At 45.6% G+C, this 27,586-nt stretch overlaps 1 protein-coding gene across 4 annotated transcripts in view; it reads left to right on the top strand.

Annotated features, from left to right (window-relative positions):
• The window catches only part of LOC144799844 (uncharacterized), a 120,234-nt gene that overhangs the window by 10,366 nt on the left and 82,282 nt on the right, over nt 1–27,586 (top strand). For all 4 annotated transcript variants that reach the window (XM_078671422.1, XM_078671424.1, XM_078671421.1 and 1 more), the window contains exons 2-3: nt 21,671–21,806; nt 23,859–23,941. In XM_078671422.1, coding sequence (XP_078527548.1) covers nt 21,671–21,806; nt 23,859–23,941 — 219 coding nt within the window. The remainder of the gene's footprint in view (nt 1–21,670; nt 21,807–23,858; nt 23,942–27,586) is intronic.

Raw genomic sequence — 27,586 nt, 5'->3', positions numbered from 1 at the left:
GGCCCTGCCCAGTGCTTGGAGCCCTGGTTTTGCCTGCCTCTCACTGGTGGATTATAGGAGTTTTCCAGGCAACAGGAGCCCAAGCCTCTCCCTCATCCCAACACCATCCTGGCCTAGGTAGGGAGGCTGGCCCTGCCCAGTGCACAGTGCCTTGGAGCCCTGGATTCTCAGGGAAAAGCCACTGGATTTTACTCATCTCTCATGGGGGTGGCAATTACGGGAGCTGTTCAGCCTGCTGGAGCCCCAGACTCCCACTCCGTCCAATGCCACCCAGGCCTGGGTTGGGAAGGTGGCACTGCTCGGTGCCTGGCTGTAGCCCCATCTTCCGTGGGAAAAACCATGGCTTTGCCCACTTCTTACGGGGGGTTACGGGAGCTGCCCAGCCAGAAGGAGCCCCAGAATCTGCTCGGTCCCACGCCACCCTGTCCCAGTTTTGGCTTGGGCATTCACGTTGGCTCCATTCTCCACTCCCCACCCATGCAGGGCACGAGTGTCCTCCCCAGTCTGCAGCCATCATGCCCTGGGAAGGGACTGTCACCCCTCAGTCCATCGGCTAAAGATTGCCCTGGGTTGGTGCCTTCAACCTATTGTGTGCCTGAGACTGGGGAGCTAAGGAGGGTTAAGCCCCCAGCCTACTCACCTCTCCCATTGTTCTGCCTGGAAAGCCATTTTTCCTCGACTATTAAGCCTCTACGAAGTTGGGGGCTTACAGAACCAGGGGGGGGGGGGGCAGAATACAACAACAGAGTTAGGTGCTCCAGCGATACCCCCAGCCATCTGGTCGGCCAGCCACCAGCATGTCAACTGGACATCCAGACTGACGCCATGCTGCTCGGCCCGACTTGGTGAGCGGAATGCCCATGCAGCAGCCAATGACGAGGTTAGCACGCGTAAGGCTCCCTCGACGAGCCACCGACCAGCTTCTTGCCTCCAGGCAGCTCTCCTGGTGCCCGCTTCGGCCATTTCGTCACCCTGCTGACCTGCTAGGGGTCATGCCCCCTTCCCTGCACCCAGTGCCAGAGGGGGATGCCCCCATGCCAAACCTCATGTTTCCGCACCCATAGCCAGAGACAAAAGCTTGTCTTAGAGGATGAATTTGAATACATCGCAGCAATGTAGCTGCTCTGCTACTTAAGAAACCCCGACTTTGAATCAGGTCGCCTACAAAGGATTTAGAGTTAAATGGTTAATACAGAAGTTTCTTAGGAAAGAAACATGTGCACATTGACCTAGCTTGTTGATAATGTCATTCACTAACCAATAATGATGTTGCAATGCATGAAAGCACAGGAACATTGATTTACAACTCAATATGTAAGGCAATCCAAAGGAGTATTGTGTGGTGCGGATCATCCAGGGGTGAGGGACATTTATCAGCTGGCCGACCTTCATTGAAACAAGTAGAGAGGACGGTGGACGATTCATGGTGGAAGAAATTGGCCCAATCATCTGAGAAGATATTGACAGCCGATATTGACAGCGTGGACCATCCATGGGTGGGGGGGTAAATGGGTATGATTGGCCATAGGTGCTTTTTCTGTTTGTACCTCATGCCTCCTTAGACGTCATGCTATCGCCCCCTTGAGGTTTAGACAGCGGAATGTCTACGGGATGCCAGAGGTTGCCTATCCAGGTGGGTACTAGAAGCTGACCATGCATCGTGGAACAGGTATAAACTTATAGGTATGATCTTCAATTTTTTTCCAAGGCAGATCTGGGACACCCTCTATTTTTCAACAATTCATGCTAAATTGGGTGCTAAAATCTGGTGGTTTGATTTCTGATTGTCCCAGTCTTAACCAACCTGTTTAGTATTGTGAGGAACAACTGGAGCAAACAAGTTTTGCGCTTCATAGTGTGCTACTGTTTGTGCCCGATTGTTAAAAGAAGCTTCTAGCTGGAGACAAAATTAAGAGTTCTATTTCGGCTGCTTTGATGAATAAAATGATTGTTTTTTGAAGTTGTGAAAAGGAAGGGTCAGGATTGCTTTTAAATATCTCAGCATTTCTAACGGCACACCAGGGATTCTTTTCGCATGTAAGCTCAGTAAAGTAATAACACCACACAGGATATTTTTTCTTTTTATTAAGGCATCTACAAACAAGTATTGTGTTTGGAGACCGCAAGTTTAATTCCCATAGACCTGGCCACTTTCACTTTAACATACACACGCAAGACAATGTGTTCACCCTTTGGACTTCACCCGACAAATATGAGAACAGAGCGGCAATGGGGTTAAGTCAATCCATCTGGCGGTTAAGTAGAACATTTCTGCGTCTAAATCTCTGCATTCCCACTAGGCCAAATTGTATTGTCCTGGGCACATCTGTTTGTTTTCCATATTGAGAGTAAGCATATGTAGATAATTTGCAGTGTTATAAGAAAGTTCATTTGGAATTTGTTAGTGAAGTGACAGGCAGAAATATAAAGATTCTGCACAAGAAGGAAATAGGTAGGATGCACTTATGATTGCTTTGCAGTTGCTCTGATGTACTCCACAGCTAGTCTTGTACTGATAGTGTGTCCACTTTACTGATTTTCTTTAAATTAATACATTTCTTTATTTGTTCTCATCACATTGATGGTAAATTAAACTGCAGGAGTTATTTTATCTTAGGTATGTAAGATATATTGTAGTTTTTAATGGCAACTTTGCAATGAGGAGTTATTTCTGTAATATTGTGACATTACATTGTTACTGAAAATTAATTTGTTATAAAAATGAAATGAAAAGGGAAGTCGGCTGCAAGATGTAACGCATCTTCTGGTCGTATTTTTTTCCAATCTTTGGTTGAAAATGGACTTCTCAGAGTCAGTTTGACAGCTTTAACACACTCTCATGACTTTTGCCGCCCTCCCCATCTACTTTATCCAACAATGCGTGGTTCTCTTTGCAGAGGAATGGAATGCCATGTGACAGATGGTGAATAGTTCTACACTCTGGCACATTGATCCAGAATCAGGCTGACAGTTCTCTCAGAGATGTGGCACTCTTAAATGGGAATATACATATAGTACATTCTACTGACAATCTTTGCAGCGAGACAGTATTTGACAGACGTTTGAGGTACCCGGGTTGACTAGCCATGCGCTGACAGTGAACTCAATATTTATGGGTAGTACAGGGTGATGTAAAAGGTACTGAGCTCATGTGGGGACTTTAGGATATAACATCCTTTGGAAGGGTACCTGGAGTTAACCTTCCAGAGGGGGCAGGGGCACTTGGGTTTCAACACTTATCAGTAGCGTGCCGCATGTTCACCATCCATGGTAGCAAAGGGCTGATTCCATGTGCGCTGTTGGCGGCTGACAATCTATTTGAAATAAAGAGCCCATCCCTGCTCGGTACATAGGTAAACACCACAAGGGTTCAGAGGCTGATCATGAATGAGGGGTAGGGTTTAGAGGAGTGACAATTAAGGGAATTCAGGTGTTCACCATGGATTGAGGTATTACGTGGTCTGGCTCACAAATGCTTTTTTTAAATTCGCATTGTAGAAGCGGCAAATATGTCAAATTGATTTTTCTTAATGTTCAGAACCTTACCATCCCTCTGTTGGTCCCTACAATACCCCCTCCTCCCAGGAGTTGCACAATTCTCTAGTTTCTATATTTACAAGAAGGTTGTTGACATTAAAGCCATTATTCAGGTGAAAGGCTGGAGTGGGTTTTAACCGTTTTGTTTCCCGCTGCTTTCAGAGCGCTCTGTAAATGTCAAACTTTGCCCAGTTGACCTTCAAGTTCAGGTGCTAATTCCACTTGTTGCATTCAGTAGAGTGTAATTATGTGGCGTGTAATTATGTGGCGCTGAGTGGTAGTAGGAGTGTATGTTGCATTGAGTGCAATGTAATTATGTAGAATAAAATTATGTGGCACTTTGTGGTATTATGTGGAGTGTATTTAGACCTATGGCATTGCAGATGCTTGTTCCTTCTTCCATTACTGGTGCGCACTCCTCAGACCTATGTACTGAGAGAGCGCAAACTGATATAAATGTATGAGTACATCACACTTACCTATAGTAAGCACAAGTCATGATGAGAAATGCCATGAGTGCTAATAGTATCTGAAATTATATTCTAAATGTATAGCTAATATAGAGATTTAAGTAGAAGTGGAACTAATACAGAAATGTGTGACATTATATGATTTTATTAGACGTGATTATTTTGAATCTATGTCGTGTAGCTGTTAACATATAAGATGGTCTGTGGTAAAACGCAGAACGTGGTAGGCCTCAGGGCCAGAGCTGGAGCTAAAAGGGAAGGTGTTTCTTTTCACGACACAGATTGTTTAACGTTTTTGGTCATTGCATTAATGGGCCATGATTTAGAGTAATGTTTTCTAAATAATAGAATAAGAGTTTAACATGCTTTAATTAAATGAAGAAATTGAATGCTATAATCATAATGTGAAATATTGTAGGCCTGAAATGTTTTAGCAGTGATTTACACGTACATGTCTGGGCTGAGAAATGTTGCAAGCCTTTTTAGAAGTCTATGAGAGTTGGGTTCTTGGCGGCAGATATCTGTCTGCAACAGGAAAGGGGGGATCCAATTATAAGTGAATGAATAGAGGTCTGTTCAGTAGACGGTCCAGACATGGAGGAGGGTTCTGGAATGTTTAAGGGGTATCAGCGGGCCGGAGAAGAGACTGAGAAGCAAGGTCAACTCTAACGTCTGAGGCCCAATACAAAGCATCATGGAAAAAGCCTGAAGTTGCACCACGTGAGAGGCGTTTCGCAAGGGGCGTCTCAAATGTTGTTGACTGTTTTGTATTAGGGACAGCACCCCTGGGTGGAGTTAGAGCAGAGACCTGAGGACCCTTTAGAGAGCGGATGGGTAGGCAGTGAGGGGTCATGACTGGAGAACTTTAGGTTTTCACCAAGAGACTTAGAGTGGGTGACTTCCCTTGGGGGTCATTCATTGCTGACACCTTTGTTAGGTTGGGATTTGGTTAAGTAGGGATACCATCTAGAACAGGGTAGGGACGCCTAACCTGTGTTTGTTTTCCTCCAACCTAAATGAAGGAGAGATATGCGTCTATGCTGATAGCTTTGCTATTTTTAGAACTTGTGTTAGTGATTTCTGTTGCTCGTCTGAGGGCTTTTCGAGAGCACATGTATGTAATTGGACCTGTGTATCTCGTGAATCTCATTCTGAGATGCTTGTATTTGCAGCTCATTATATCTTTACAATAAACTTTTGAAACCTAGAAGTTGTCCGTGATCTTTGAGAGTAGAGTCCTTTCTTGGGTGAACTAATTTGCAGATAGGTGTACTGTTTCCTTCCAAGACAGGCAATAAAGGTTCAGTCGACCAGAACGAGGTTTGGATCAATAAATATAAGGTATCGATCAAAATCTCGCCCTTTCAGTTGGTAGCTATAGAGGATGGTTGCCTTCTTGAGGACGGTGACCTAGGCCAGGTTAGCTTACCCCAAGGCCCCTAGAAATCGATGATCGGAAGAACAGCCCGCAGATGAAGATCCGGATGACGTGAGACAGAAAAAGCAGCAGTATCAGAGAGAGTGAGTATAAAGGGTTATGCGTGTTAGATTGCGGTGTTTTTGTATTGTATCTATGTTGTAATGTTTGGCGGAGTTGAATGTCTGTAGAGTGACTGTGGAACAGGTTGTGAGCGCGCGCAACCGGTGGAAATCTTAAGTTCAAGGAGAGCTTAAGTGGTTCGGGTGTATCGGACACCCAGAGTAATTGTCAACTAGTGTGAAGGGGGTCATGAGGTACCATTGATCACCCGAGAGACCGAGATAGGGGGAACGTAAGAGTGAGTGCGTGAGTAACGGACGCTGGTCGGAAGTTACTGTGTGTGTAAGTAACCTATCAGAAAGACGATAGACATCTCGTCAGTTGTGTTGACAATTACAGATAGACTGTGGACGTACAGTCGAGAGAAGTGACCGCTTGGTCGGAAGTAGTCATTTTTCAGTGTATGAATGGGACGCATGCATAACCGGGAGACGAGTTGAGAAAGGAGGGGTGCTGCTGCGAAGCGGAGAAAAGAGACGTCAGGTGGTGTCGCGCAGTGATTGGCTGACCGGAGAAAGACCGCGCTGTGATAGGCCAGCTAGCGAACACGTCATACAGGGTCGCGACGTGATTGGCTGACAGGAGAAAGACCGCGCTGTGATAGGCCAAGCTAGCAAAGCCGCGACAGGATTGGTGGATTGTCATCAGGAAGTAAACAGAGTAGCGAGGCTGGATTTTGTGCGCATAATTATGAAGTGTTTTAAATGGTTGAAAGCACTGTTTAAGAAAGAGAGGCGAGGATCGTATGAAGGGGAAGAAGCCCCGCCGGAGGGTACGCCAGCTCGTTATATGGCAGTAAATGTTGGGTTGCATACGATCCTTTGGATATCAGAGTGGAGTAAGATTACTGAAGGAAACGAGGAACTGACGTTCCCGAAGTACGGGACGTTCAGATTAGAGGTGTTACATCGATTGAAATCAGTCATGACCTCAAAGAGACCCTTGCCTAGACCAACCCAGTTTGAAGCCCTTGAGGCATGGCTTAGGGCAGCGCATGAAAGGAATATGAACAGACGACAAGAAAGGGTGAAACGCTCGGTAAGGGCAGTACAGGATGCCAGGTGGGATGCGGATGCTAAAAGATGGAGAGTGCATAATTTGGAAATAAATAAACTGTACCCAGTGTTAGAGGCGCCAGTAAATAAAAGCCCCATAGAAGAAGATGACGAGAGCGAAACAGAGGACAGCCTGATAAACAGATTACTGACAGACAGGCCACCCCCGTATAATAGAGCAGGGGGAGAGGTCGAGAATACAGAAGGAGAAAAGGGGGGCATTGCAGGAGAGCATAGACCGCTTCCCAGTTCAGAGTGGGATCCTGAGCCAAAGAAAGAGTTGCTCCAGCCTAGTCAGGTGCAACAGGTGGTCGGTAGGTTTGTGGTACAAAGAGCGCCGGAAACGGAAAGCGCCACATCCTACCCATTACCAGATGCACTACAGGTACCTGTTACCATAGGTCCTATAATATCGATATATGACCAAGAGAGAGCAAAAGGGGAAGAACGGAAGCGGAAAGACAGAGAAAGAGCAGAGCAGGCAAGGAGGAACGATACCACTAGTTCCCCAAGTCAGATGCCGATACCCAGAGAGTGGAGCACCCCGATGCACACAGCAGGGGACCCAGGAGGAGATCCTGGGGGCCCCAGATGGCCAATGGATCTGAGGGGATCTGGACGAAAGTCCTTTCAAGAACTAAATGAGTACATGAAGCAGTGGGATGAGGCAGTGAAGGCTCAAAAGTGCATCAATGCTGCAGAAGCAGAAAGGGAAAGTCAGGACAGCAGAGCACGAACTCACTGCGGGGCTGGGGAGAGTAGCCCGGAGTGGGACTGTAGAGGGAGTAGGGGAGTCACCCATTGGGCCCGGAATGGAGGTAGAACAGACCTGGAAAACGGGGGCCCCGGGAGTGAAGGGGTGGCGTGCCCAATACTCAGTGAAGGGGAGAGGAGAGCGCAAGAGTACAGGAACAGCTTTAAGTGTCCACACTGTGTGCCTGGCACCAGAGAACAGAATGGGAGTTGTGAGAGGTCGCACCATAGTCCCTGTGATGACAGAAATGAGCGCAGCCCAGGGAATATGGGGAACCAGGAAGGATCGTATCGGATACTGAGCGATACGAGGCAAAGGGAGTGTAGCGACCAGAGGGAAAATAACAGAGAGATGTGCGGTGAGAGGAGAGAAGAAGACGAGAGTGGGCAGAGAGAGAGTAGGGATAAAAGGCCCGTGTTCCATCACCTTCCAAGATTGGATGGCCGAGCATGGGACCTGGAGAGATGGGAGCAAGGGAGGCCACCCATTAATTCTCCTGAGCCCAAACGCAGAGCTCGAAGTTGGGATGGTAGGGAGACCAGGGAGCCCCCTTCAAAAGACATATTGCGAGCTGAGATAAAAGCCAAGAGACTTGATGTCTCCAGCTTAAGGTCAGATCTGGATGACATGGTAGATGGTACCCTGCCTTTAGAAAGAATGGAAATGTATGAACAGGATGAAATACTGTATATGGCAAAGGACATCACACGAAAGGCGAGAGCAGTCCATGAGAAGTTAGTCGAACTAGCAGGCAAATATATGGTGGACTTGTCAAGAACCAAAGCATTACAGGGTAACCACAGGCTACATTACTCAGATCGAGATCTAGATGAGAGGAGAACGATTGGGCTGAAAACACACATAAGGGAATTGATTACTGGAATAAGGACATGGAGGGCACTAGATAAATGGGAAGAGAGGTGGTCCAAGAAAGGGACCGGCAGAAGAAGCATGATTGGTATAACACCAGGACAGCAGGGAATAGAAGCTTACCCTTTGCGTGAAGTTGCCAATGGGAGCTATGTACATGTCCCTTGGAGTAGGGGAGATTTAGCTGCTTTTACCACATCTTTCCCCAAGTTACGAGAGAGCCCCGTGGAGTGGTACAAGCAAGTCGAGAGGTTTGTAAAGATCTCAAAAGTCCTATGGATAGATCTGAACACGCTGTTTGACATTGTAGTACCAGGAGATCTGTGGACAGCATGCAAGGTTAGCGCTGAGTGGCCCACAACGGAGCCAGAGAGAGATGCTAGGACTAATGGGCCGTCCGAGATCGTGATGGCAAAATTCGAGAGAGTGATGACTTGGCTGAAAGAGAAGGTGCCAATGCAAGACATAGATTGGGTCAGAATAGACAGAACGAGACAGGAACCCAAAGAGACAGTCCATGAATATTACGAGAGATTGCTGAAGGCGTTTAAACAGTATAGCGGCTTGGATGTAATGGATCCAAAGGACATAGGGCAATTCGTGTCCAAGTTCGTCCTGGGACTGAGACCGGATATTAGTTTAATGATTCAGCAACACTCGATTTGTTGGCAAAGTAGGCCCCTAGATGAAATACTGAGATATGCTAGGTACTGCTGTGATGAGGTAGACTCCAAGGCTAAGAAACTAAAGGAGAAGCTGATGGTGGTACAATTGCAGGCAGCAGGAAAAGGGGGACCGCAACAACAGCAGCAAGGGACAGGTACAGGAGGTAAGAAGCAGTACAGTCAGAACAAGGGTAATGAGGAGAGTACTACCTTTAGACCCAGAGTAGACATAGCTACCTTGAAGAAAACGACTAGGTGCCACCAGTGCAACGAGTTGGGGCATTGGAAACGCGAGTGCCCTTACAATGTAGAGATAGGAGAGCAAGAGATAGAGGAGGAAGAGGTCCAGAGCGCACCTATGAGAGGGGCGACGCCATACCAAGGAAAGGTGCTCAAAGGGGGGGGGGCTCCTCCCCGAGCCCAGTTCCCGCAACCTCCTCGAGTAGGGAGTATGGGTAAGACCTATAGACAAATGCCCCTGTTTGTGGAAGGTGAAGAGTGCTATTATGTGGACCCATTAACCGGACAGAGAGTGGAAAGAGAAGACTGCACCCTTGGGGCAGCCTTAGAGGTAGATCAGAGGGGACCCTATGTTGAAGCAGAAGTAGCAGGGTGCCCTACGACATTTCTGGTGGACACAGGAGCCACTAGATCCACGATCAGATCAGCTGCAGTTCCAGACCTGCCCATGTCTGGAGAGACCATACAGGTGGTAGGGGTCGCAAACAGGAGAATAACCAGCCAATTGACAGAACCGGTACAGGTGAAAATAGGGAAGTACAGCGATGAGCACCAATTTGTGGTTTGCGATTCAAGCCCTGTGTGTCTGCTAGGAAGAGACCTGTTGTGCAAATTGAATTGTACTATATATTGTACACCCCAGGGAGTGGAGATATTGACTAATGATGATGATGCAGATTTCAAAGTTGCAAACTCAAGAATATGTGTGGAGCTGTACCCTACTTTGACAGTAGACGAGCTTCCCTGGGATTTGAGAGAGACAGTGGCATCAGAGGTATGGGATTTCACTGGGGAAGAGATTGGATTAGTCAAAGGGGTGGACCCAGTGAAAATTGTAGTGAAACCGCATGCTGAGTTCCCAAGAACACCCCAGTATAAATTGACTCCAGAAACGATTGCAGGCATAAAACCCGTGATCGAGTCCATGATTAAACAGGGAATACTGAAAGAAATCGTGGGTAGTCCATGTAACTCCCCGATTATGGGTCTGCAGAAACCAAATGGGAAATTTCGGATAGTGCAGGACCTTCGAAAGATTAATAACATAGTCGTTTCATGTTGTCCAGTGGTACCGAATCCATCAGTGATACTGTTTCAGATTCCATTCCAAGCTGAGTGGTTCACTGTGATAGATCTTTGTCAGGCTTTCTTTTCGATCCCTTTGGACGAAGATAGCCATTTTCTTTTCGCATTTAAGCTGGAAAATCGCGTCCTAACATGGTGTCGTATCCCTCAGGGGTATACAGAGAGTCCATCGATCTTTAACCAGCTTCTGAAGAAAAATCTTGAAAGTCTAGTGCTGCCCCAGAAGTCAGTTCTGGTCCAGTACATAGACGACCTCCTTGTGGCGTCAGAAACAGAAGAAGCTTGCAGGGAAGATTCCATTGCTTTGTTAAATCACCTAGCTGCCAATGGGCACAAGGTGTCCCCGGGAAAATTGCAGTACTGCCTGACAGAAGTACAGTACTTGGGACACAGAATTGAGAAAGGCAAACGAAAGGTGTCACCAGACAGGATAGAGGCTATCATGAAAATGAACGCGCCTCAGACACAGAGAGAGGTCAGGATGTTCCTAGGGATGGTGGGTTATTGCCGACAGTGGATCGTGAACTTTTCACTGAAAGCAAAACCTTTGCAAAAACTGACGCACAAAGAGGTGAGTGATCCGGTACCATGGGACAAAGACTGTTTGATGGCGTTCCTACAGTTGCGAGAGGACCTGTGTCGTGCTCCGGCATTGGGAATGCCTGATTACAATAAACAATTTTTTCTTTACTGTTGTGAGAGAGAAGGTTGTGCGTTGTCTGTGTTGGTCCAAATCCATGGGAATGCCCGTAGACCAGTTGCTTATTTCTCAGCTACTTTAGACCCAGTAGCCGCAGCGTTGCCCGGATGTCTCAAATCCGTTGCTGCAACGGGTGTCAGCATTGAGAGATGTGAAAATATCGTTATGGGGCACCCGTTAGAGGTGTGCGTGCCACATTCTGTTGAACTGTTGATGACCAGGACCAAAACACAGCATCTGACCAATAGCAGGCTCACGCGCTATGAGCAAGTTATTCTTGCTGCAGAGAACGTGACCCTCAAGAGATGCTCTGTTTTGAACCCTGCTACCTTAATGCCACTTCCAAATGATATTGATGATGATGATGAATATACAGACCATGACTGTCTCGATGTGACTGAACTATGCACCAAACCCAGACCCGACATCGTAGATGAGCCACTGACCGACCCAGACGAAGTTTTCTTTGTCGATGGCTCATGTGTAAGAGACGAAGTTGGGCAGTTGAGAGCAGCTTATGCTGTTTGTACAATCGAAGGAGTTGTGGAAGCAGGGTGCCTGGAAGGAGTAAACTCCGCTCAGGTAGCCGAGATTATTGCCCTAACACGTGCTTGCTTAGCAGGCAATCAAATTCGAGTCACCATCTACACCGACAGCCAATACGGGTTTGGGGTAGTTCATGATTACGGGCAGTTATGGTCTCAAAGAGGGTTCATGACTTCTTCAGGCTCTCCCATTCGCAATGGAGAGTTTGTGCGCTTGTTGTTAGAAGCATTGCAATGTCCAGCAAGTATCGCAGTTGTAAAGTGCATCGCACATACCAAAAATGAGGACTTTGTTTCGAAAGGCAATAGATATGCTGATGAAGTTGCGCGGTATTGCGCAGAACAAGGTTACTCTTTCACAGAGGTGGATGTGGGTGGAATAAATGTAAGAACTGAATTAGCCATGATACTGGAAACTGTTGATACTTGGGATGAATTGTCAACCATGCAAGAAAATGCTCCTGATTCAGAAAAGGAAACATGGGTAAAGGCAGGATGTGTAGTGGGTGAGACTCATTTTTGGGTCTCAGCAGACGGCAGAGCAGTGTTGCCCAATGAGATGGTGAGTCCAATGGCTAGACTCATACATGGTCCCGTACACTTAGGGAGAGATGCTATGCTGAGAGTGTTTAGACAGACTTGGTACAATCCTAAGTTTAGAATAGCAGCAGAAGCAGTGTGCCAGCGTTGTGTGACCTGCCAGCAGCTGAATGTAGGGAAAAGAACACCAGTTGCACTAAGTCACATAGGAAGGTCTGGAGGTCCATTCAACAGAATGCAGATAGATTTCATTGAAATGCCAAGATGCAACCGCCTCCGCTATGTCCTGGTGGTTGTTTGTGTGTTCTCCAGATGGGTTGAGGCATACCCTACACGTAGGTGCGACACCCTCACAGTGGCTAAGTTACTGCTTAGAGAACTTATCCCTCGGTTCGGGGTGCCGGCCTTTTTGGAATCAGATAGGGGAACACATTTTAACAGCGAGCTTGTGAAGATGATTTGTGTTGCACTGAATATAGACCAGAAGCTCCATTGCAGTTACCGACCAGAAGCCTCAGGAATTGTGGAACAAATTAATGGCACGATCAAGTCCAGAATAGCGAAAGTTTGCTCCTCAACGACCCTGAATTGGCCTGACGCCCTGCCATTGGTACTCATGAGCCTTCGTAGTACCCCAGACAGAAGAACAGGGTTGTCACCACATGAGGTGTTAATGGGGAGAGCAATGAGACTGCCATCTATTCCAGCTACCGCACTGTTAAATATCACAGATGATATGATCCTGGACTATTGTAAGGGACTGTCTGACGCCATGCGTTCTGTGTCCCTTCAGGTGCAGGCTGCAGAGGTTCCAGCGTGCCAGGGCCCTTGCCATGACCTGTATCCTGGGGACTGGGTCCTGGTGAAGAAACATGTGAGAAGAAGCTGCTTGGATATTCGTTGGCGTGGGCCCTACCAGGTCATCCTGATCACAAGTACAGCTGTAAAGGTGGGAGGCCTGCCCAACTGGATACACGCGTCGCATACGAAAAGGGTTCCAGCACCTCTGGAAACAGCTCCTCTCTCGGATGGACGTCCAGCTGAGGACCAAGAAGCCATAGAGGGGGCTAGCCAAGCTGTAGAGGTGCCAGTGGAAGCAGGGAACGAGTCTGACCAAGCTGAGGACGGTCAGTACAACAGCGAAACAGAAGACGCTACAGAAGGAGAAGACAGCTGGGAGTACGAGTCTGACCCTGACAGGTCTGAAAGAGAGCGAGAACAGACCAGAAGGAGAAGGAGTAGAAGGGCACGTGGAGAAGCAAATTGGCCGCAAAGAAGAAGTTCTAGCCTGAGGTCAACTCCAGAAGCAACCCTTCCTCCGATATCAGAAGACTCAGACCCAGAAGAAGGTGCTCAGGGCGCTGAAGCACCAGACCGAAGAAGGTCAAGAAGAGTGCGTGTGCCTAACAGAAGATACTCCACACCTGAGTGGACATATCTGGCGACAAATGTCTGTGAAACCGGAGACAGGGAGGATCCGAGCGGTGGTGGTGTCCAGTTCTGAGCCCATTATCACCGTGGAAATACAACTGTTGGTACCCGGTGTCGAACAAGAAGGGTCACTAACATTCGTGCTCCCCAGACCTCCCCGCCTCAGCAAGTTAAAACACATGTTTCTTACAGAATTGAAATTCCCCGACTTTGGTACCACGATAACAGCACATGAAGAGCATACTCTTCGCATGGAAATATTGAACTATGCTATTGAAGCTGCAACCACAAATCTAATAGTCGATTGTTAAAGGACTTTGTAAATAAAGTAAGTAGAAGAAAAGAAGATTACCTAGCGCCCAGGAAGCAGAGAATTTTAGGGAACCCCTTGAGTGGATGGAGAAGGGCTAGGGTTGTCTTTTTGAACTGTGAAAGGACTTTTGCGAAAAAGGCTGTCAGCCTCCAGCTGTGTGGATTCTAAAGACAAAAAAAGGATTGAAAGAGACTGTAAAGGAACGAGAGGAAAAGAACTTTTTGCAAAAAGAAAGGGAAAAGCTAGATTGTCTGACGAAATGGAGGCCGGCACCCCGAACCGCAGAGCTAAATGTATAATAGGTACACTAATAGTAGGAGTGATAATATTAATAGCTTTAGTGGTAACAATTTCTTATGTAAAGGGACATGAGGAAGAGGTAAAGGTAACTGATGCGAATTCTGTAGTAACACTTACACCCACTGTTGCAGGTGAGAAAAGGGAAAACACTCAAGAGAAAGCGTTATTGGCTGCAGAAGCCCGCAGGTTACATGTAGACGAGTCCCAAGGAGACTTTAGGTCAAATGCTTATGCTAAACTTTTGTATGAATACGTGGATGCCATGGAGGTTAAGGATTGCTACGTCTGCATGCAGTTGCCTGCGTCTGTAGATGAAGGAATTCGATATCATCACCTCCCTCTGACATATGGCATTACATGTAGCTTATTGCTTAGTATATTTTATGAGAGAGATAGTTTTGAATACTATTTCTCCAATTATGATTCTGTGTTGCCAGAAGTCCCGAATTATAAGCAGATGAATAAATGGGATTACTGGAAGAGTGAAGACAGATTGGCCAAGTTCTTCATTCCTTGGATTACCTTAGATACTTCACATGCCCGTAGAAATAATCTGACATGCAAGGTGTCAGAAGTCGAGAAAAAGTTCATAGGGCAGGTGGATGATCGTTACAGGAGACAAAAGATTTTGAAAAAATCAGGACAAGGGAAATTAGATTGGACCGAGGAAGAGAAGTCACATAAGAGAAAGGGTAGTAGTGGTCCAATAGCTTTAGATAAAGCGCAGAGAGGAAAGTTATGTCTTCACCGAGCCAAAACGTATTATGAAAATGTATACGTGGGTGAAGTTGACTGTGAACATGCTTTTAATTTAGAGTACTACACTAAGGATTTTCTGAAGGGAATGCAAGTGATTCCAAATGTGTATTTTGTATGTGGAAGAAATGCTTACGTGAGACTACCTGACAACTGGTATGGATCATGTTACTTGGCAATTGTCTTCCCCAAAATATATCATGCACAAGACTTATTGATCATTGAGGGCCAGACATCATCGAGGGGAAGGAGAGATTTAGGCGATGCAGAAATGGTTGGAGATGTCTTTGGAGCTATGTTCCCTCTTTTGGGAATAATCCTTAATGATGTTAAAATTAGACGACTGGCAACAGTTGTCGACAGGTTGTCTGCCAGCACTGCTCAGTCCTTAATGCTGGTAGAAGGAGAGATGCAATCGATAAGGGCTATGGTTCTTCAAAATCGGCTTGCATTAGATGTCTTATTAGCAAAAGAGGGCGGAGTCTGTAAGGCTTTGAAGGTTCAGGAATGTTGCACTTACATTCCAGACCTTTCAAAACCCCTTGAGAAAGTTATTAAGAACATAACTAATATACACAAAGAGATCGAAGACTTGAGTAGAGAAAATGTCTGGGAAAAGGTGGGCCACGGAATGAGTGCAGTTGGAGGGTGGTTTTCCACCTTAGGCAAAAGCTTTATTTGGTATATCCTAAAGCCTATCATCATAATATTGATCTGTGGGATAATATTGTGGGGATTGGTGAGGGTATTCAAATGGTACAGAGCAAGAAGGTCAGAAAGGGCCCAAAGAGAACAGTTGCAGAGATTGGCTGCCATACAAGATAATCAGTACAGGAGCCTGAGAGCTCTGGAAGCGCAGAGAATGCCAGCAATAACTGCAGTTTAAATGTTAGTGATGACCCCGAGAGGTCATCAAAGGGGGGAACTGAGAGAGCGCAAACTGATATAAATGTATGAGTACATCACACTTACCTATAGTAAGCACAAGTCATGATGAGAAATGCCATGAGTGCTAATAGTATCTGAAATTATATTCTAAATGTATAGCTAATATAGAGATTTAAGTAGAAGTGGAACTAATACAGAAATGTGTGACATTATATGATTTTATTAGACGTGATTATTTTGAATCTATGTCGTGTAGCTGTTAACATATAAGATGGTCTGTGGTAAAACGCAGAACGTGGTAGGCCTCAGGGCCAGAGCTGGAGCTAAAAGGGAAGGTGTTTCTTTTCACGACACAGATTGTTTAACGTTTTTGGTCATTGCATTAATGGGCCATGATTTAGAGTAATGTTTTCTAAATAATAGAATAAGAGTTTAACATGCTTTAATTAAATGAAGAAATTGAATGCTATAATCATAATGTGAAATATTGTAGGCCTGAAATGTTTTAGCAGTGATTTACACGTACATGTCTGGGCTGAGAAATGTTGCAAGCCTTTTTAGAAGTCTATGAGAGTTGGGTTCTTGGCGGCAGATATCTGTCTGCAACAGGAAAGGGGGGATCCAATTATAAGTGAATGAATAGAGGTCTGTTCAGTAGACGGTCCAGACATGGAGGAGGGTTCTGGAATGTTTAAGGGGTATCAGCGGGCCGGAGAAGAGACTGAGAAGCAAGGTCAACTCTAACGTCTGAGGCCCAATACAAAGCATCATGGAAAAAGCCTGAAGTTGCACCACGTGAGAGGCGTTTCGCAAGGGGCGTCTCAAATGTTGTTGACTGTTTTGTATTAGGGACAGCACCCCTGGGTGGAGTTAGAGCAGAGACCTGAGGACCCTTTAGAGAGCGGATGGGTAGGCAGTGAGGGGTCATGACTGGAGAACTTTAGGTTTTCACCAAGAGACTTAGAGTGGGTGACTTCCCTTGGGGGTCATTCATTGCTGACACCTTTGTTAGGTTGGGATTTGGTTAAGTAGGGATACCATCTAGAACAGGGTAGGGACGCCTAACCTGTGTTTGTTTTCCTCCAACCTAAATGAAGGAGAGATATGCGTCTATGCTGATAGCTTTGCTATTTTTAGAACTTGTGTTAGTGATTTCTGTTGCTCGTCTGAGGGCTTTTCGAGAGCACATGTATGTAATTGGACCTGTGTATCTCGTGAATCTCATTCTGAGATGCTTGTATTTGCAGCTCATTATATCTTTACAATAAACTTTTGAAACCTAGAAGTTGTCCGTGATCTTTGAGAGTAGAGTCCTTTCTTGGGTGAACTAATTTGCAGATAGGTGTACTGTTTCCTTCCAAGACAGGCAATAAAGGTTCAGTCGACCAGAACGAGGTTTGGATCAATAAATATAAGGTATCGATCAAAATCTCGCCCTTTCAGTACCTATGCATCAGTAAAGTCCCAAAGTGGCTGGGAAGGAGCGACCCTTGCGTCCGGCTCCTGTCAGGCTATCGTCACCTTAAGGCGATCTCCAGTGCTTACTTGTCTGTGTCTATGGGGTCTGAGATTGTAGTTCCTATGACTCTGAGAATTTGGAGAGACAGCTTTGCTGCTGAGTAACGCTCACCCGAGTGAGCCATCTTTCATTGACTGGATCTTAATTGCATTTATATAGCGCCTTGTAGCTCTGCGGGTTCTGCCGAATGCTTACCACAGAGAACGAATGAGGGAAACGGGGTAGGGGAGAGGACTTGTGGGTGAGCGCGAACTCCACCCGGCGGGTTTCAAAGTGCTTGTTGGAAAATAATAAGAGATTCTGGATGAGTTTGAAAGTGAGACAATGGCGAAAGGGGGAGGAAAAATTGAGAAGAGGGAGTGGGAGGGGGGAAGAGAGCGAGAGAGATTTAGAGAGAGATATTTAGAGATTTAGCGAGAGAGAGAGAGAGAAAGAGAGAAAGAGAGAGAGAGAGAGAGAGTGAGATTTAGAAAGAGAGAGAGATTTAGAGAGAGAGAGATTTAGAGAAAGAGAGATTTAGAGAAAGAGAGAGAGACTGAGAGATAGAATTAGAGAGAGAGAGAGATTTAGAGAGAGAGAGAGATTTAGAGAGAGAGATTTAGAGTGAGAGATTAAGACAGAGAGAGATTTAGAGAGAGAGAGAGAGATTTGGAGAGAGAGCGATTTAGAGAGAGAGAAAGATTTAGAGAGAGAGATTTAGAGAGAGAGATTTAGAGAGAGAGAGAGAGAGAGAGGATTGACTTTTAAAGAATCAGCAATGAACAGGACAGTATGTGCTTGCTCGGGACTGTGCATAGGGGCCGGGCGGAGGAGGGGAGGGGCTTCACTGGTCAGGATGGTGCATTGAACATAGGTTGAACCCTTGGATTGCCCACAAGTGCTAACTGCTCAAAATTCTGCATAGAACACTAGAGGCGAACTGCTCAGGAGTGTGCACGAAACAGCAAACTGATGTATCAGGATTGTGCACCTAACATAGCAGAGTGACTGCTCAGGATTGTGTACCTAACATAGCGGGTCGACTACTCAGGGCTGTACACAGGTAGGGAGAACATTGCTTTGGATTGTGCACAATTAGTTGGGTGAAAACTATTCAGAATTTCGCACAATTTGTTTGGGAGAAAGAAGCCTGCTCAGGATTGTGCACAATTAGGTAGGGAGAACACTTCTCAGGACTGTAATACTTCGGTATAGAGAAACTGCTCAGGATTCTGCACAGTTATGTAGGGAGAAAACTGCTGAGGATCGTGGACAATATGCGAAGGGAGAAGCTGCTCAGTATTGTGCCCTGTGTATTCTGTATTCTTCACAATACAGGGTCGTGCACAATTTGCGAAGGGAGAAGCTGCTCAGGATTGTGCACAGTGCATTCTGTATTCTTCACAATGCAGGGGGGGCGTTCATCGATTGTGCACCAGTCGCACAGCAGAAAACATCAACAGCTTCCAAGCCCGGTCACAAGACACTCAAAAACAAAAGCCCAGGAGTGGTACGCGCGGGTGCGATAAAAGGAATTTGCACCAGAGCCAGCGCCACCACCATCTGTTTCCAATTAAGATAATTGGTAACAGATGGCGCTGCTGCTCGCCCCCGTGGACCCTAGTTCTAGGCAGAAAGAAGGCGGGCCATGCACCTGCCTTTGGCCAATTGCGTGCTGTCTTTCTTAGAAAGACGCATGCAAAGGCCAATAGTTGTGATTTTTTTAAAAAGCACACGCACATGCATGTGTTTAAAGTTTAAAAGCCCTTACTTAAAGTCTCGCAGAGCAGTGCATCCATGCTAGCTCAGGTGAGACCTAAAAATGGAGTGTTTGATTGACCTGTCGGTCTCTTTTTGCTCCTGTGGGAGAGTATGTCCAGGGAGTGAGCACTCAGATTGACTGGCCGCAACGTAAACGAAAATCCCTCACCTTGAAAAAAAAAAGATGTAAAAGCCTGCCCCACGTTGGGTTCCAAAGAGACGCCCACAGGGCCAATTTATTTTTAATTGTTTTTTGCCACAATTTTGCTGTACTGTGGGAAAAGTCCTGGGGGTCAATGGATGTCATTATTTGGGGTGGGGACATGTGTCGGCCCCCGTGCTGATTTCAGCCCTGGGAACCCGACCCCCGGGGCTTGCCATGTAAGTGAAAGGGGCTGGGGCACACATATCCCCTCCTTGAGCCTCTATGAGGCCACAGGAGTCCCATCCCCAGGGCGGAATGTTTAAATAAGGGGAGGAAGGTCCACAACCATCCACACCAACCCTGTACAGCCCCAGGGACCCCATCCCCAGGCCTTGAATTTTTTTAGGAGAGAAGGGCATGCTGATCCCTCCACAAGCCTTGAAAGGTCCTCGGAACCCCATCTTTTGGTGCCGGCTCACTTGTGTCCTGGGGAGCCCACTCCTGGAATCCTGTTTTGATACCCAAAGAATGTGGGCAGGGGAAACCTGTCAGCTCCCACCTGGCGGGGCTGTAATAATGGTCCTGTCAGGGGGGAGCAGACACTAGTTTCCCAGCCTGTGTTCTTTACTGGGAAATTCAGATTGCTCCCACCCAGCTGGAGTATGGACAAAATTCTGCTCCTGCCGGATGGCTGAACTGCCTGTTCCCGTTGCTACCAAGAGGGATGCATGATGGAATCTGGCAGGGGAGCCGGGGTTCTATGCCTCCCACTGCTTCCCCCAACGTTGTGTCTTGTGGATGCCTCTGAGCATCCACATTATGCCCGGGGGTTCCAAAGCGCCGTAAACGTTCTGGGAGAGGAGCCCGTGCTAAGCCCCCCAGAGGGACTGAGAATTCATAATTCTATGATGACCAGCCAGATAACTAAATATAGCTGGCAAATCCAGGAGCATTGCTTAGTCCGTAATGTTAAGCGGGTTTGAGTCTGAGATTTCCCTAAACAATAGTCCGTAGTCACACTGTAATGAAATCAAAAATTACACTTCAGGAATGAAATTGATTAAAAAAACATTTCTAGTAATTTTAAGATTTATGACTTTGACTTAAACTAAAGAAACAATGATGACTCCTTAGTTCTTGTGACTTGGGACAAGGTCGACGCGTTTCGAACCCTCAAACTGGTGGGGTTCTCATCAGGACCGAAAAAGACTTTTAAGTCTTCTCAGCAAACCCTTTTTCTTATGTGATGAGGTTGTCTTTGAATCCCTGTTGATGACTCGGGAGGTTTGACCTGCCAAATGTAGCCCCAGGTTCGCCGTATGCTAACTTTCTATCCTCGCTTGTGGTCGTACGTGACTTTTTTTCCATGATGAAACTGCCTGAGTCAATACTGGTTTTGGCAAAACTGCCGGGCTGAATACTGTGCCTCTCCGGACAGGAAAAAGGGTTTGCTGTTCATTACAGTGTGACTACGGACTATTGTTTAGTTTGTGTGTGAGTATGAAAGAAGTATGTATGTGGTGTAAGTGAAACTTTTTCAATTGTAAATGTATTGTTTATTGTGCACATATTTGTATATATAATCAGTTTTTTTGTATTATAAGGTTTGTTGCACAAAGAATACTTTTCAAAAATGTGTTTAAAAAAAGAAATAATGCAAGCTATATCATTAAATGATGCAAATTAATAAATAGGCGTTTATGTTTCATTCATAAGGGTCATTATCAAGTATTAGTTGAAAATCACTATCAGTTCTGGCACACATATTGTTCTTTAGATTGTTTTGACTTAGCCTGACTGATTTCGAGTCAAGGCCCATTCCTGTTTTTCAGAATGAGACATAGCATGCAGTAGCACTGATACTAAGGGTGAGGGTGGGTGGATGACATTCACATTCTAAGAAGCGAGCCATCTAAGAATGAGATTTAACAAGCAGTGACCCTGAAAATAAAGAGGAAGCCATGCATATTGCAAGAAGTGAGATGTCTCAGAAAGAGGTATAACATGAAGTGGCGACATTTAAAATAAAGGGGTTGACATCCACATTATAAGAAGTAAGCCATCTCGGAACGAACTATGACCTGTAATGGCATTAACAAAATAAGGGGTGACGTTTACATTATAAGAGTAGACCTATCTCGAAATGAGGTATAATACACAAAGGTTCTGAAAATAGAGGGTTGACATCTACATTTTAATTCTAAGATCGTATACAATCAATCAATCATTTGTAAATCGCACTACTTACCCGTGAGAGTCTCAAGGCGCTGGGGGGTGGGGGAATGCAACTATGACTTGAACAAGTGCAGGGCCAGACTTCTCCGACGCCATTGGAGAACAGACTCCCCTTGTACTGTTCATAGTGAAGCCCATATAGAGGGCCATTCCCATTCTCACCAGCTATTAGAGAGGCCAAGAACATTTGTAGAGTGCATCCTTCCCTTGGGGTGAGTGATCGCCTGTCCTAAAGACGAAGATGCGAGCAGATCAAAGGCCAACCTTACAATGATCATGATGGTAAGGCAAGGAGGGGGTTATACTGTCTGGCCCCATAACACATATATTTTGTTTTGCAGGTTGGTGCCAGTATGCAAATATAGCTGGACTATGTCGTGATTGTAAAGGTCGTCTGAAGCAGGACCTCTTACCGTGGCAGATGAAACATTATGCTCACACTAATACCAAAACCCTTGTGTGCGCTTCTTTGATCAGGTAAAGAACCCCTGTTGTAGTGTATTCACGGTGAGCTTGGGTAGTTGGGTGGCTTGTAATGTGCCCGTCGCCTAATTGCATGTCTCTGCTTCTAGTGTTCCTGTCCCATAATCTTTCTCACCACAGACTGGTAAACCTTCTCACAATCACCAGGTGGCAAGCTGTAGGGTCAGTGGAATTTAGAAAGACATCGTCGATAGCTCCTATGCTATTCCATCCTCCTAAGATAGCGGTCATGTGTCGTCATGGGCGTTACCCATCAATCAACCCTAGAGACCAAAGCCTGCCCCTGAGTCCACCACTGAACAGCAGTCACAGTGCATAACCCGGTCACCAACCCTGCCCCTTACCTTAAATTATAGTCTTAACTAAATGTAACACTCAAATCTAACAATGCAAAGTAGTTTGTTTCCAAGAATAAATCCCTCCCGCTAACAAAATGCTAGACATACACCCAAAATTCCTATCAATCTAACTATCCACCAGTTAACCTAAACAGTTCATCAAATGTCCCTAGTGTACAGCTTAACCTACCTCCTACTAATCCTACTCTGACTATCCACACTCACTCCCGAGCCTTAAAAAAACAACCTTACCTCAAATCCTGAGCACCGCTACAATCCCTGAATCCTACTTTTAAACCACAATAATACCTATAACTCCTGAACCCAGCCATAACTCTCAATTTAACCTGTAGCCCTCAAACCTACCTGTAGTGACATCCTTCAACTCTGCTCAAAAACCTCAAATGCAATCATGCATCTTAATTCTACCCATCAACGTGGGCCCTGCCCTCTGTTGTTAATCTGTGATATACGTTTGAGTTAAGTAAAGAGAACATTTAAAACTACAGAGATTTAGTTGGAGGTATTGTTTTTTTATTTCGTTTGTTGGGCAGAATTTTAATTTTGTGCACTTTTATTTTTCATTTTGTTTTAAGTAGTGGGGAAAAAGGTTCCATCTGCTCTTCACGTTCTTCCCTCTTCCTTTACCTCTTTCTTCTGCATTCTTTATATATTTGCTTGTGCTCTGTCCCTGCTTTCTATCTGTTTCCGCTACTTTTTTTCTTTCATATCCACCACTTTTACTCTGTCTCTTTATTGTGTCTACAAGCCAGGCCGACTTGTGAAAAGGGGCCTTGTGGGAGGATTCGGCCACGTTTTGGGTTATGCACCTAAAGTTGATGTTTACTTTTTTCAATGTGACCCTTTAACTGTACCCTTAGCACTCCACCCTACATTTGTATGTCATTCATAAATCTCACCCATCTCTTGACTAATAAAGATAAAACATAGGGGCATAATATCAAGCCCCAGCGATAATTATCGCTAAGCGCACTTAGCGTTAGGATATTATCGCCGGGTAGCGTGGATTTTCATCACTGAGATAGCGTGCTATTAGCAACGCTTATCTCAGAAGTGATAAAAAACCTTGCGCTAACTGCCAAATAAGAGATTATCGCTGGAAAACCAACGATAATCTCTCGAAGTTTGGCGTTAGCTTGATGATAGGGGCTCACAAACTTAGCCATGATATCCACCTTCCATAGGATATCATGGCTAAGTCAGGAAAATACCAGGTGTAAAAAAAGCAGCGCTAACCGCGGTTAGCGCTGCGTTTTTTATCACGAACAGGGTTAGCGACATCCTTGATAATAGGAGAAATGTCGCTTAACTACATTTCTCCTATTATTTTTCACTGGAACGCCCCCTTTGCATCTCATTAGAGATGCAAGGGGAAGCGTAGAGAAAAAGGGTGCTAACATGCGAATTTGCGTGTTAGCACCCTGTTGCTGATAGGGAGATAATTTTATCTCCGCTTTCTTGGCTTTTAAAGCCAAAAAAGCTGAGATAAATCCCTTGATAATATGCCCCAGACTTCTTTAACTTGGTCAACTGCTCTTAACCTTCACCCCTAAACCTAACCCTCTGGAAAGCCCAAGCTCTACCCCTACACTCATGCCCCAGCCTCTGGTCCTTAACACTTAGTCGAAGCATTTTGCTGATACACACCTTTTTCCTAAATCTGCCTACTGTTGTTTTTCTATTACAGATTTCAGTTTGGAAATAATATAGTCTGTGGAAAATCCGGTGACGAATGGGTGACGAAACTCAGGAAATGTATAGATACTAAAGGTATGTACCCTGTACACCCACATATAGCAAATAATTGATAACATAGGCACTATGCCCCACTGAACCAGTGTAAAACCGCAGTGAGCAGCAACTAATTCGGAATAAAACCCAACGGATGTCAGACATTTCGTGAAAAACTCCAGTACAGCTAATATTCTGTCATGGGTAATGTCACTGAAAATGTCATGTTCAAAACACATTTTTTTGCCAGCCACACATTAGAACAAATATTTCGGATTAATTCTGAGTCTAAATAATTAAGAAGTGACTTCCGCACCTTGAGTCCGCCCAGGTCGTACTATTTTTCTCCTTCCTCCTCAAATCCTCCTTATAGTAGCAGGGTGCCACTCACCACCGCTTTGTGACCACTGATGTTAGTTCCTATTTTTTGGGACACTGATGCATGTGAATGCTTCAGCATCTGCCGTTCCATGTTGGCTTCACCCGAAATCTGAAGGTGGCCATTTTGGTTTATTAGTATTTTAACTTTCTTTGGTGGTTTTATTGCAAACTAAAGAACGCTAAAACCCCAAACACATTGAACCAGTGATAAAAGCCACTTGCAGTGCAAAAGCAGTGAATAAGAACCATCCTTCTGAAAACAATTGTCAATAAGTGAGAAAGGCTATGTTTAGCAAACAGACTGTTGTGACAAAGGTCTATCTTATGTTTTTCTTGCAATGAACCTGACAGTATGCGCGTGCAATGCAGGTGCCCCACTCTTCGATATACTCTTCAACATCAGAGACAAGCTCTTCTAGCAGGGGCCACCCAGACTGATTATTCAGCCTGGGTGAGGGTGACTTCAACCCCTTCAGACTGTGGTGATTGGATTCCGAATGGTCGTTGAGTGCATCTTTTATAGGATACACTGAAATGCCATGCCTCATCATCGGCTCGTGCTCTTCGCTGGGTGGGTGATGCAATATGCAATGGGACCTCTGGGGAGGGGGGAGAGTTGACAGAAGCCTTATACTTTCTATGCCCTGTGTTAGTCAAACAACAGGATGGTACCCTCCTCTTAACTCTAGAGAGGATGTGGTAGATTGGTAATATGTATGGACCTAAAATTGGCTGTTGGCTACAGGATGCCAAATTTGTTACCAGAGGTCTGATCCCTGAGACTCTATTTTTGTATAATTGTTGGATGAATTAATGTTTTAAATACTAGTAATTTATTTATTACCAATGAAGTCACTCCTGATCTGTAATTTAAATTTTTCAAAACGTTGTATAATATCATTGTAAATTTTTACATCGCCGTGTGTTCTCAAACTCTCCGATTGTTAGTTTAACTTTTTATGATATTGTGCTTTAATGGGTATCAAAGTACCCGAATAATGTTTATGAACTGAACTGATTACCAGAGGTTAACCATGACCAAGATTAAAATATCATGTAAATCAATGGGGCAGAAAATGAGCCCTAGGTTCTAGTGGCAAGCAACATGTTTCTTGGTGCTGGTGGCCAAATTAGTCAGCGGCTTTTGTTCAGGAACAAGAGTTAGTGCCCTAATCTACTCAGGGTTGGATGTATGAGAACGGTGTCTGGTGCACCATTGGATCCTCTATCTCCTAGGGTCTGGAAGCAGCTTGCTGTTTATGTGGTAGGTCCACAAGTAACTATACGCAATCGATCATTGGAGACAGCCTCAGTAAAAGACTGGAAAAAGGCACGTGTGTGCCCCCTTTTGAAGAAGCCCTCTGCTGACCCTAAAGTTCTTAGTAGCTTCATGCAAATGTATTAATAATACACTCTTGATTTTTTGGAGGATCATAACTTACTAGAGGAAACCCAATTCGACTTTTGCCCAGTCCGTGGTATAGTAGGGACCTTTGTTACAGCGCTAGATGGTCTCCGTATGGCCCCAGACGAGGGTCATCACACAGTGTTGATGCTGCCCAATATGTCTGCTGCAAAAAACACAGTTGATGGACAGAATGTAGAACAATGTCATACATTCACCCCAGTACAAGGATCTGGGCCTAAATCCATCGTTTTTTTGCACTCCACACCACCCTGGGGTAGACACTGGCTATATGCAAATCAGCTCTGACCCTGTGCCTCATGGGAACAGTCCAGTCCGAACTACCAAGCCATGTCTTTCCCAGACCGGAATCAAGCATCCAAGGGCCGGTTTCTGGCTATCAGCCTTCATCAGCCTGGATAGCTTGACTCCAGTGGTGTGGAGAGCCTGGGACTCACGTCTGAGCATACCCAGCCCACTCGGGGTGAAAATTGCAAAAAACACAGTTGATGGTCAGAATGTGCAATTCTCACTCCGAGTGGGCTGGGTATGCTCAGACGTGAGTCCCAGGCTCTTCACACCACTGGAGTCAAGCTATCCAGGCTGAATGAAGGCTAATAGCCAGAAACCGGGCCTTGGATGCTTGATTCCGGTCTGAGAAAGACATGGCTTGGTAGTTCGGACTGGACTGTTCCCATGAGGCACAGGGTCAGAGCTGATTTGCATATAGCCAGTGTCTAACCCAGGGTGGTGTGGAGTGCAAAAAAACGATGGATTTAGGCCCAGATCCTTTTACTGGGGTGAATGTATGACATTGTTCTACATTCTGTCCATCAACTGTGTTTTTTGCAATTTTCACCCCGAGTGGGCTGGGTATGCTCAGACGTGAGTCCCAGGCTCTCCACACCACTGGAGTCAAGCTATCCAGGCTGAATGAAGGCTGATAGCCAGAAACCGGTCCTTGGATGCTTGATTCCGGTCTGGGAAAGACATGGCTTGGTAGTTCGGACTGGACTGTTCCCATGAGGCACAGGGTCAGAGCTGATTTGCATATAGCCAGTGTCTAACCCAGGGTGGTGTGGAGTGCAAAAAAACGATGGATTTAGGCCCAGATCCTTGTACTGGGGTGAATGTATGACATTGTTCTACATTCTGTCCATCAACTGTGTTTTTTGCAATTTTCACCCCGAGTGGGCTGGGTATGCTCAGACGTGAGTCCCAGGCTCTCCACACCACTGGAGTCAAGCTATCCAGGCTGAATGAAGGCTGATAGCCAGAAACCGGTCCTTGGATGCTTGATTCCGGTCTGGGAAAGACATGGCTTGGTAGTTCGGACTGGACTGTTCCCATGAGGCACAGGGTCAGAGCTGATTTGCATATAGCCAGTTTCTAACTCAGGATGGTGTGGAGTGCAAAAAACGATGGATTTAGGCCCAGATCCTTGTACTGGGGTGAATGTATGACATTGTTCTACATTCTGTCCATCAACTGTGTTTTTTGCAATTTTCACCCCGAGTGGGCTGGGTATGCTCAGATGTGAGTCCCAAGCTCTCCACACCACTGGAGTCAAGCTATCCAGGCTGAATGAAGGCTGATAGCCAGAGACCGGTCCTTGGATGCTTGATTCCGGTCTGGGAAAGACATGGCTTGGTAGTTCGGACTGGACTGTTCCCATGAGGCACAGGGTCAGAGCTGATTTGCATATAGCCAGTGTCTAACCCAGGGTGGTGTGGAGTGCAAAAAAACGATGGATTTAGGCCCAGATCCTTGTACTTGGGTGAATGTATGACATTGTTCTACATTCTGTCCATCAACTGTGTTTTTTGCAATTTTCACCCCTGTAGTGTAGTTCCTATTATCCCAATAGGCTCTGCGCATTGGAATAATATCTTCAATAG

Source organism: Lissotriton helveticus, chromosome 12 (assembly GCF_964261635.1).
Source record: "Lissotriton helveticus chromosome 12, aLisHel1.1, whole genome shotgun sequence".
Taxonomy (NCBI): Eukaryota; Metazoa; Chordata; class Amphibia; order Caudata; family Salamandridae; genus Lissotriton; species Lissotriton helveticus.
The sequence above is the reverse complement of the archived record's forward strand: the minus strand, read 5'-3'. Positions and strand labels throughout refer to the sequence as shown.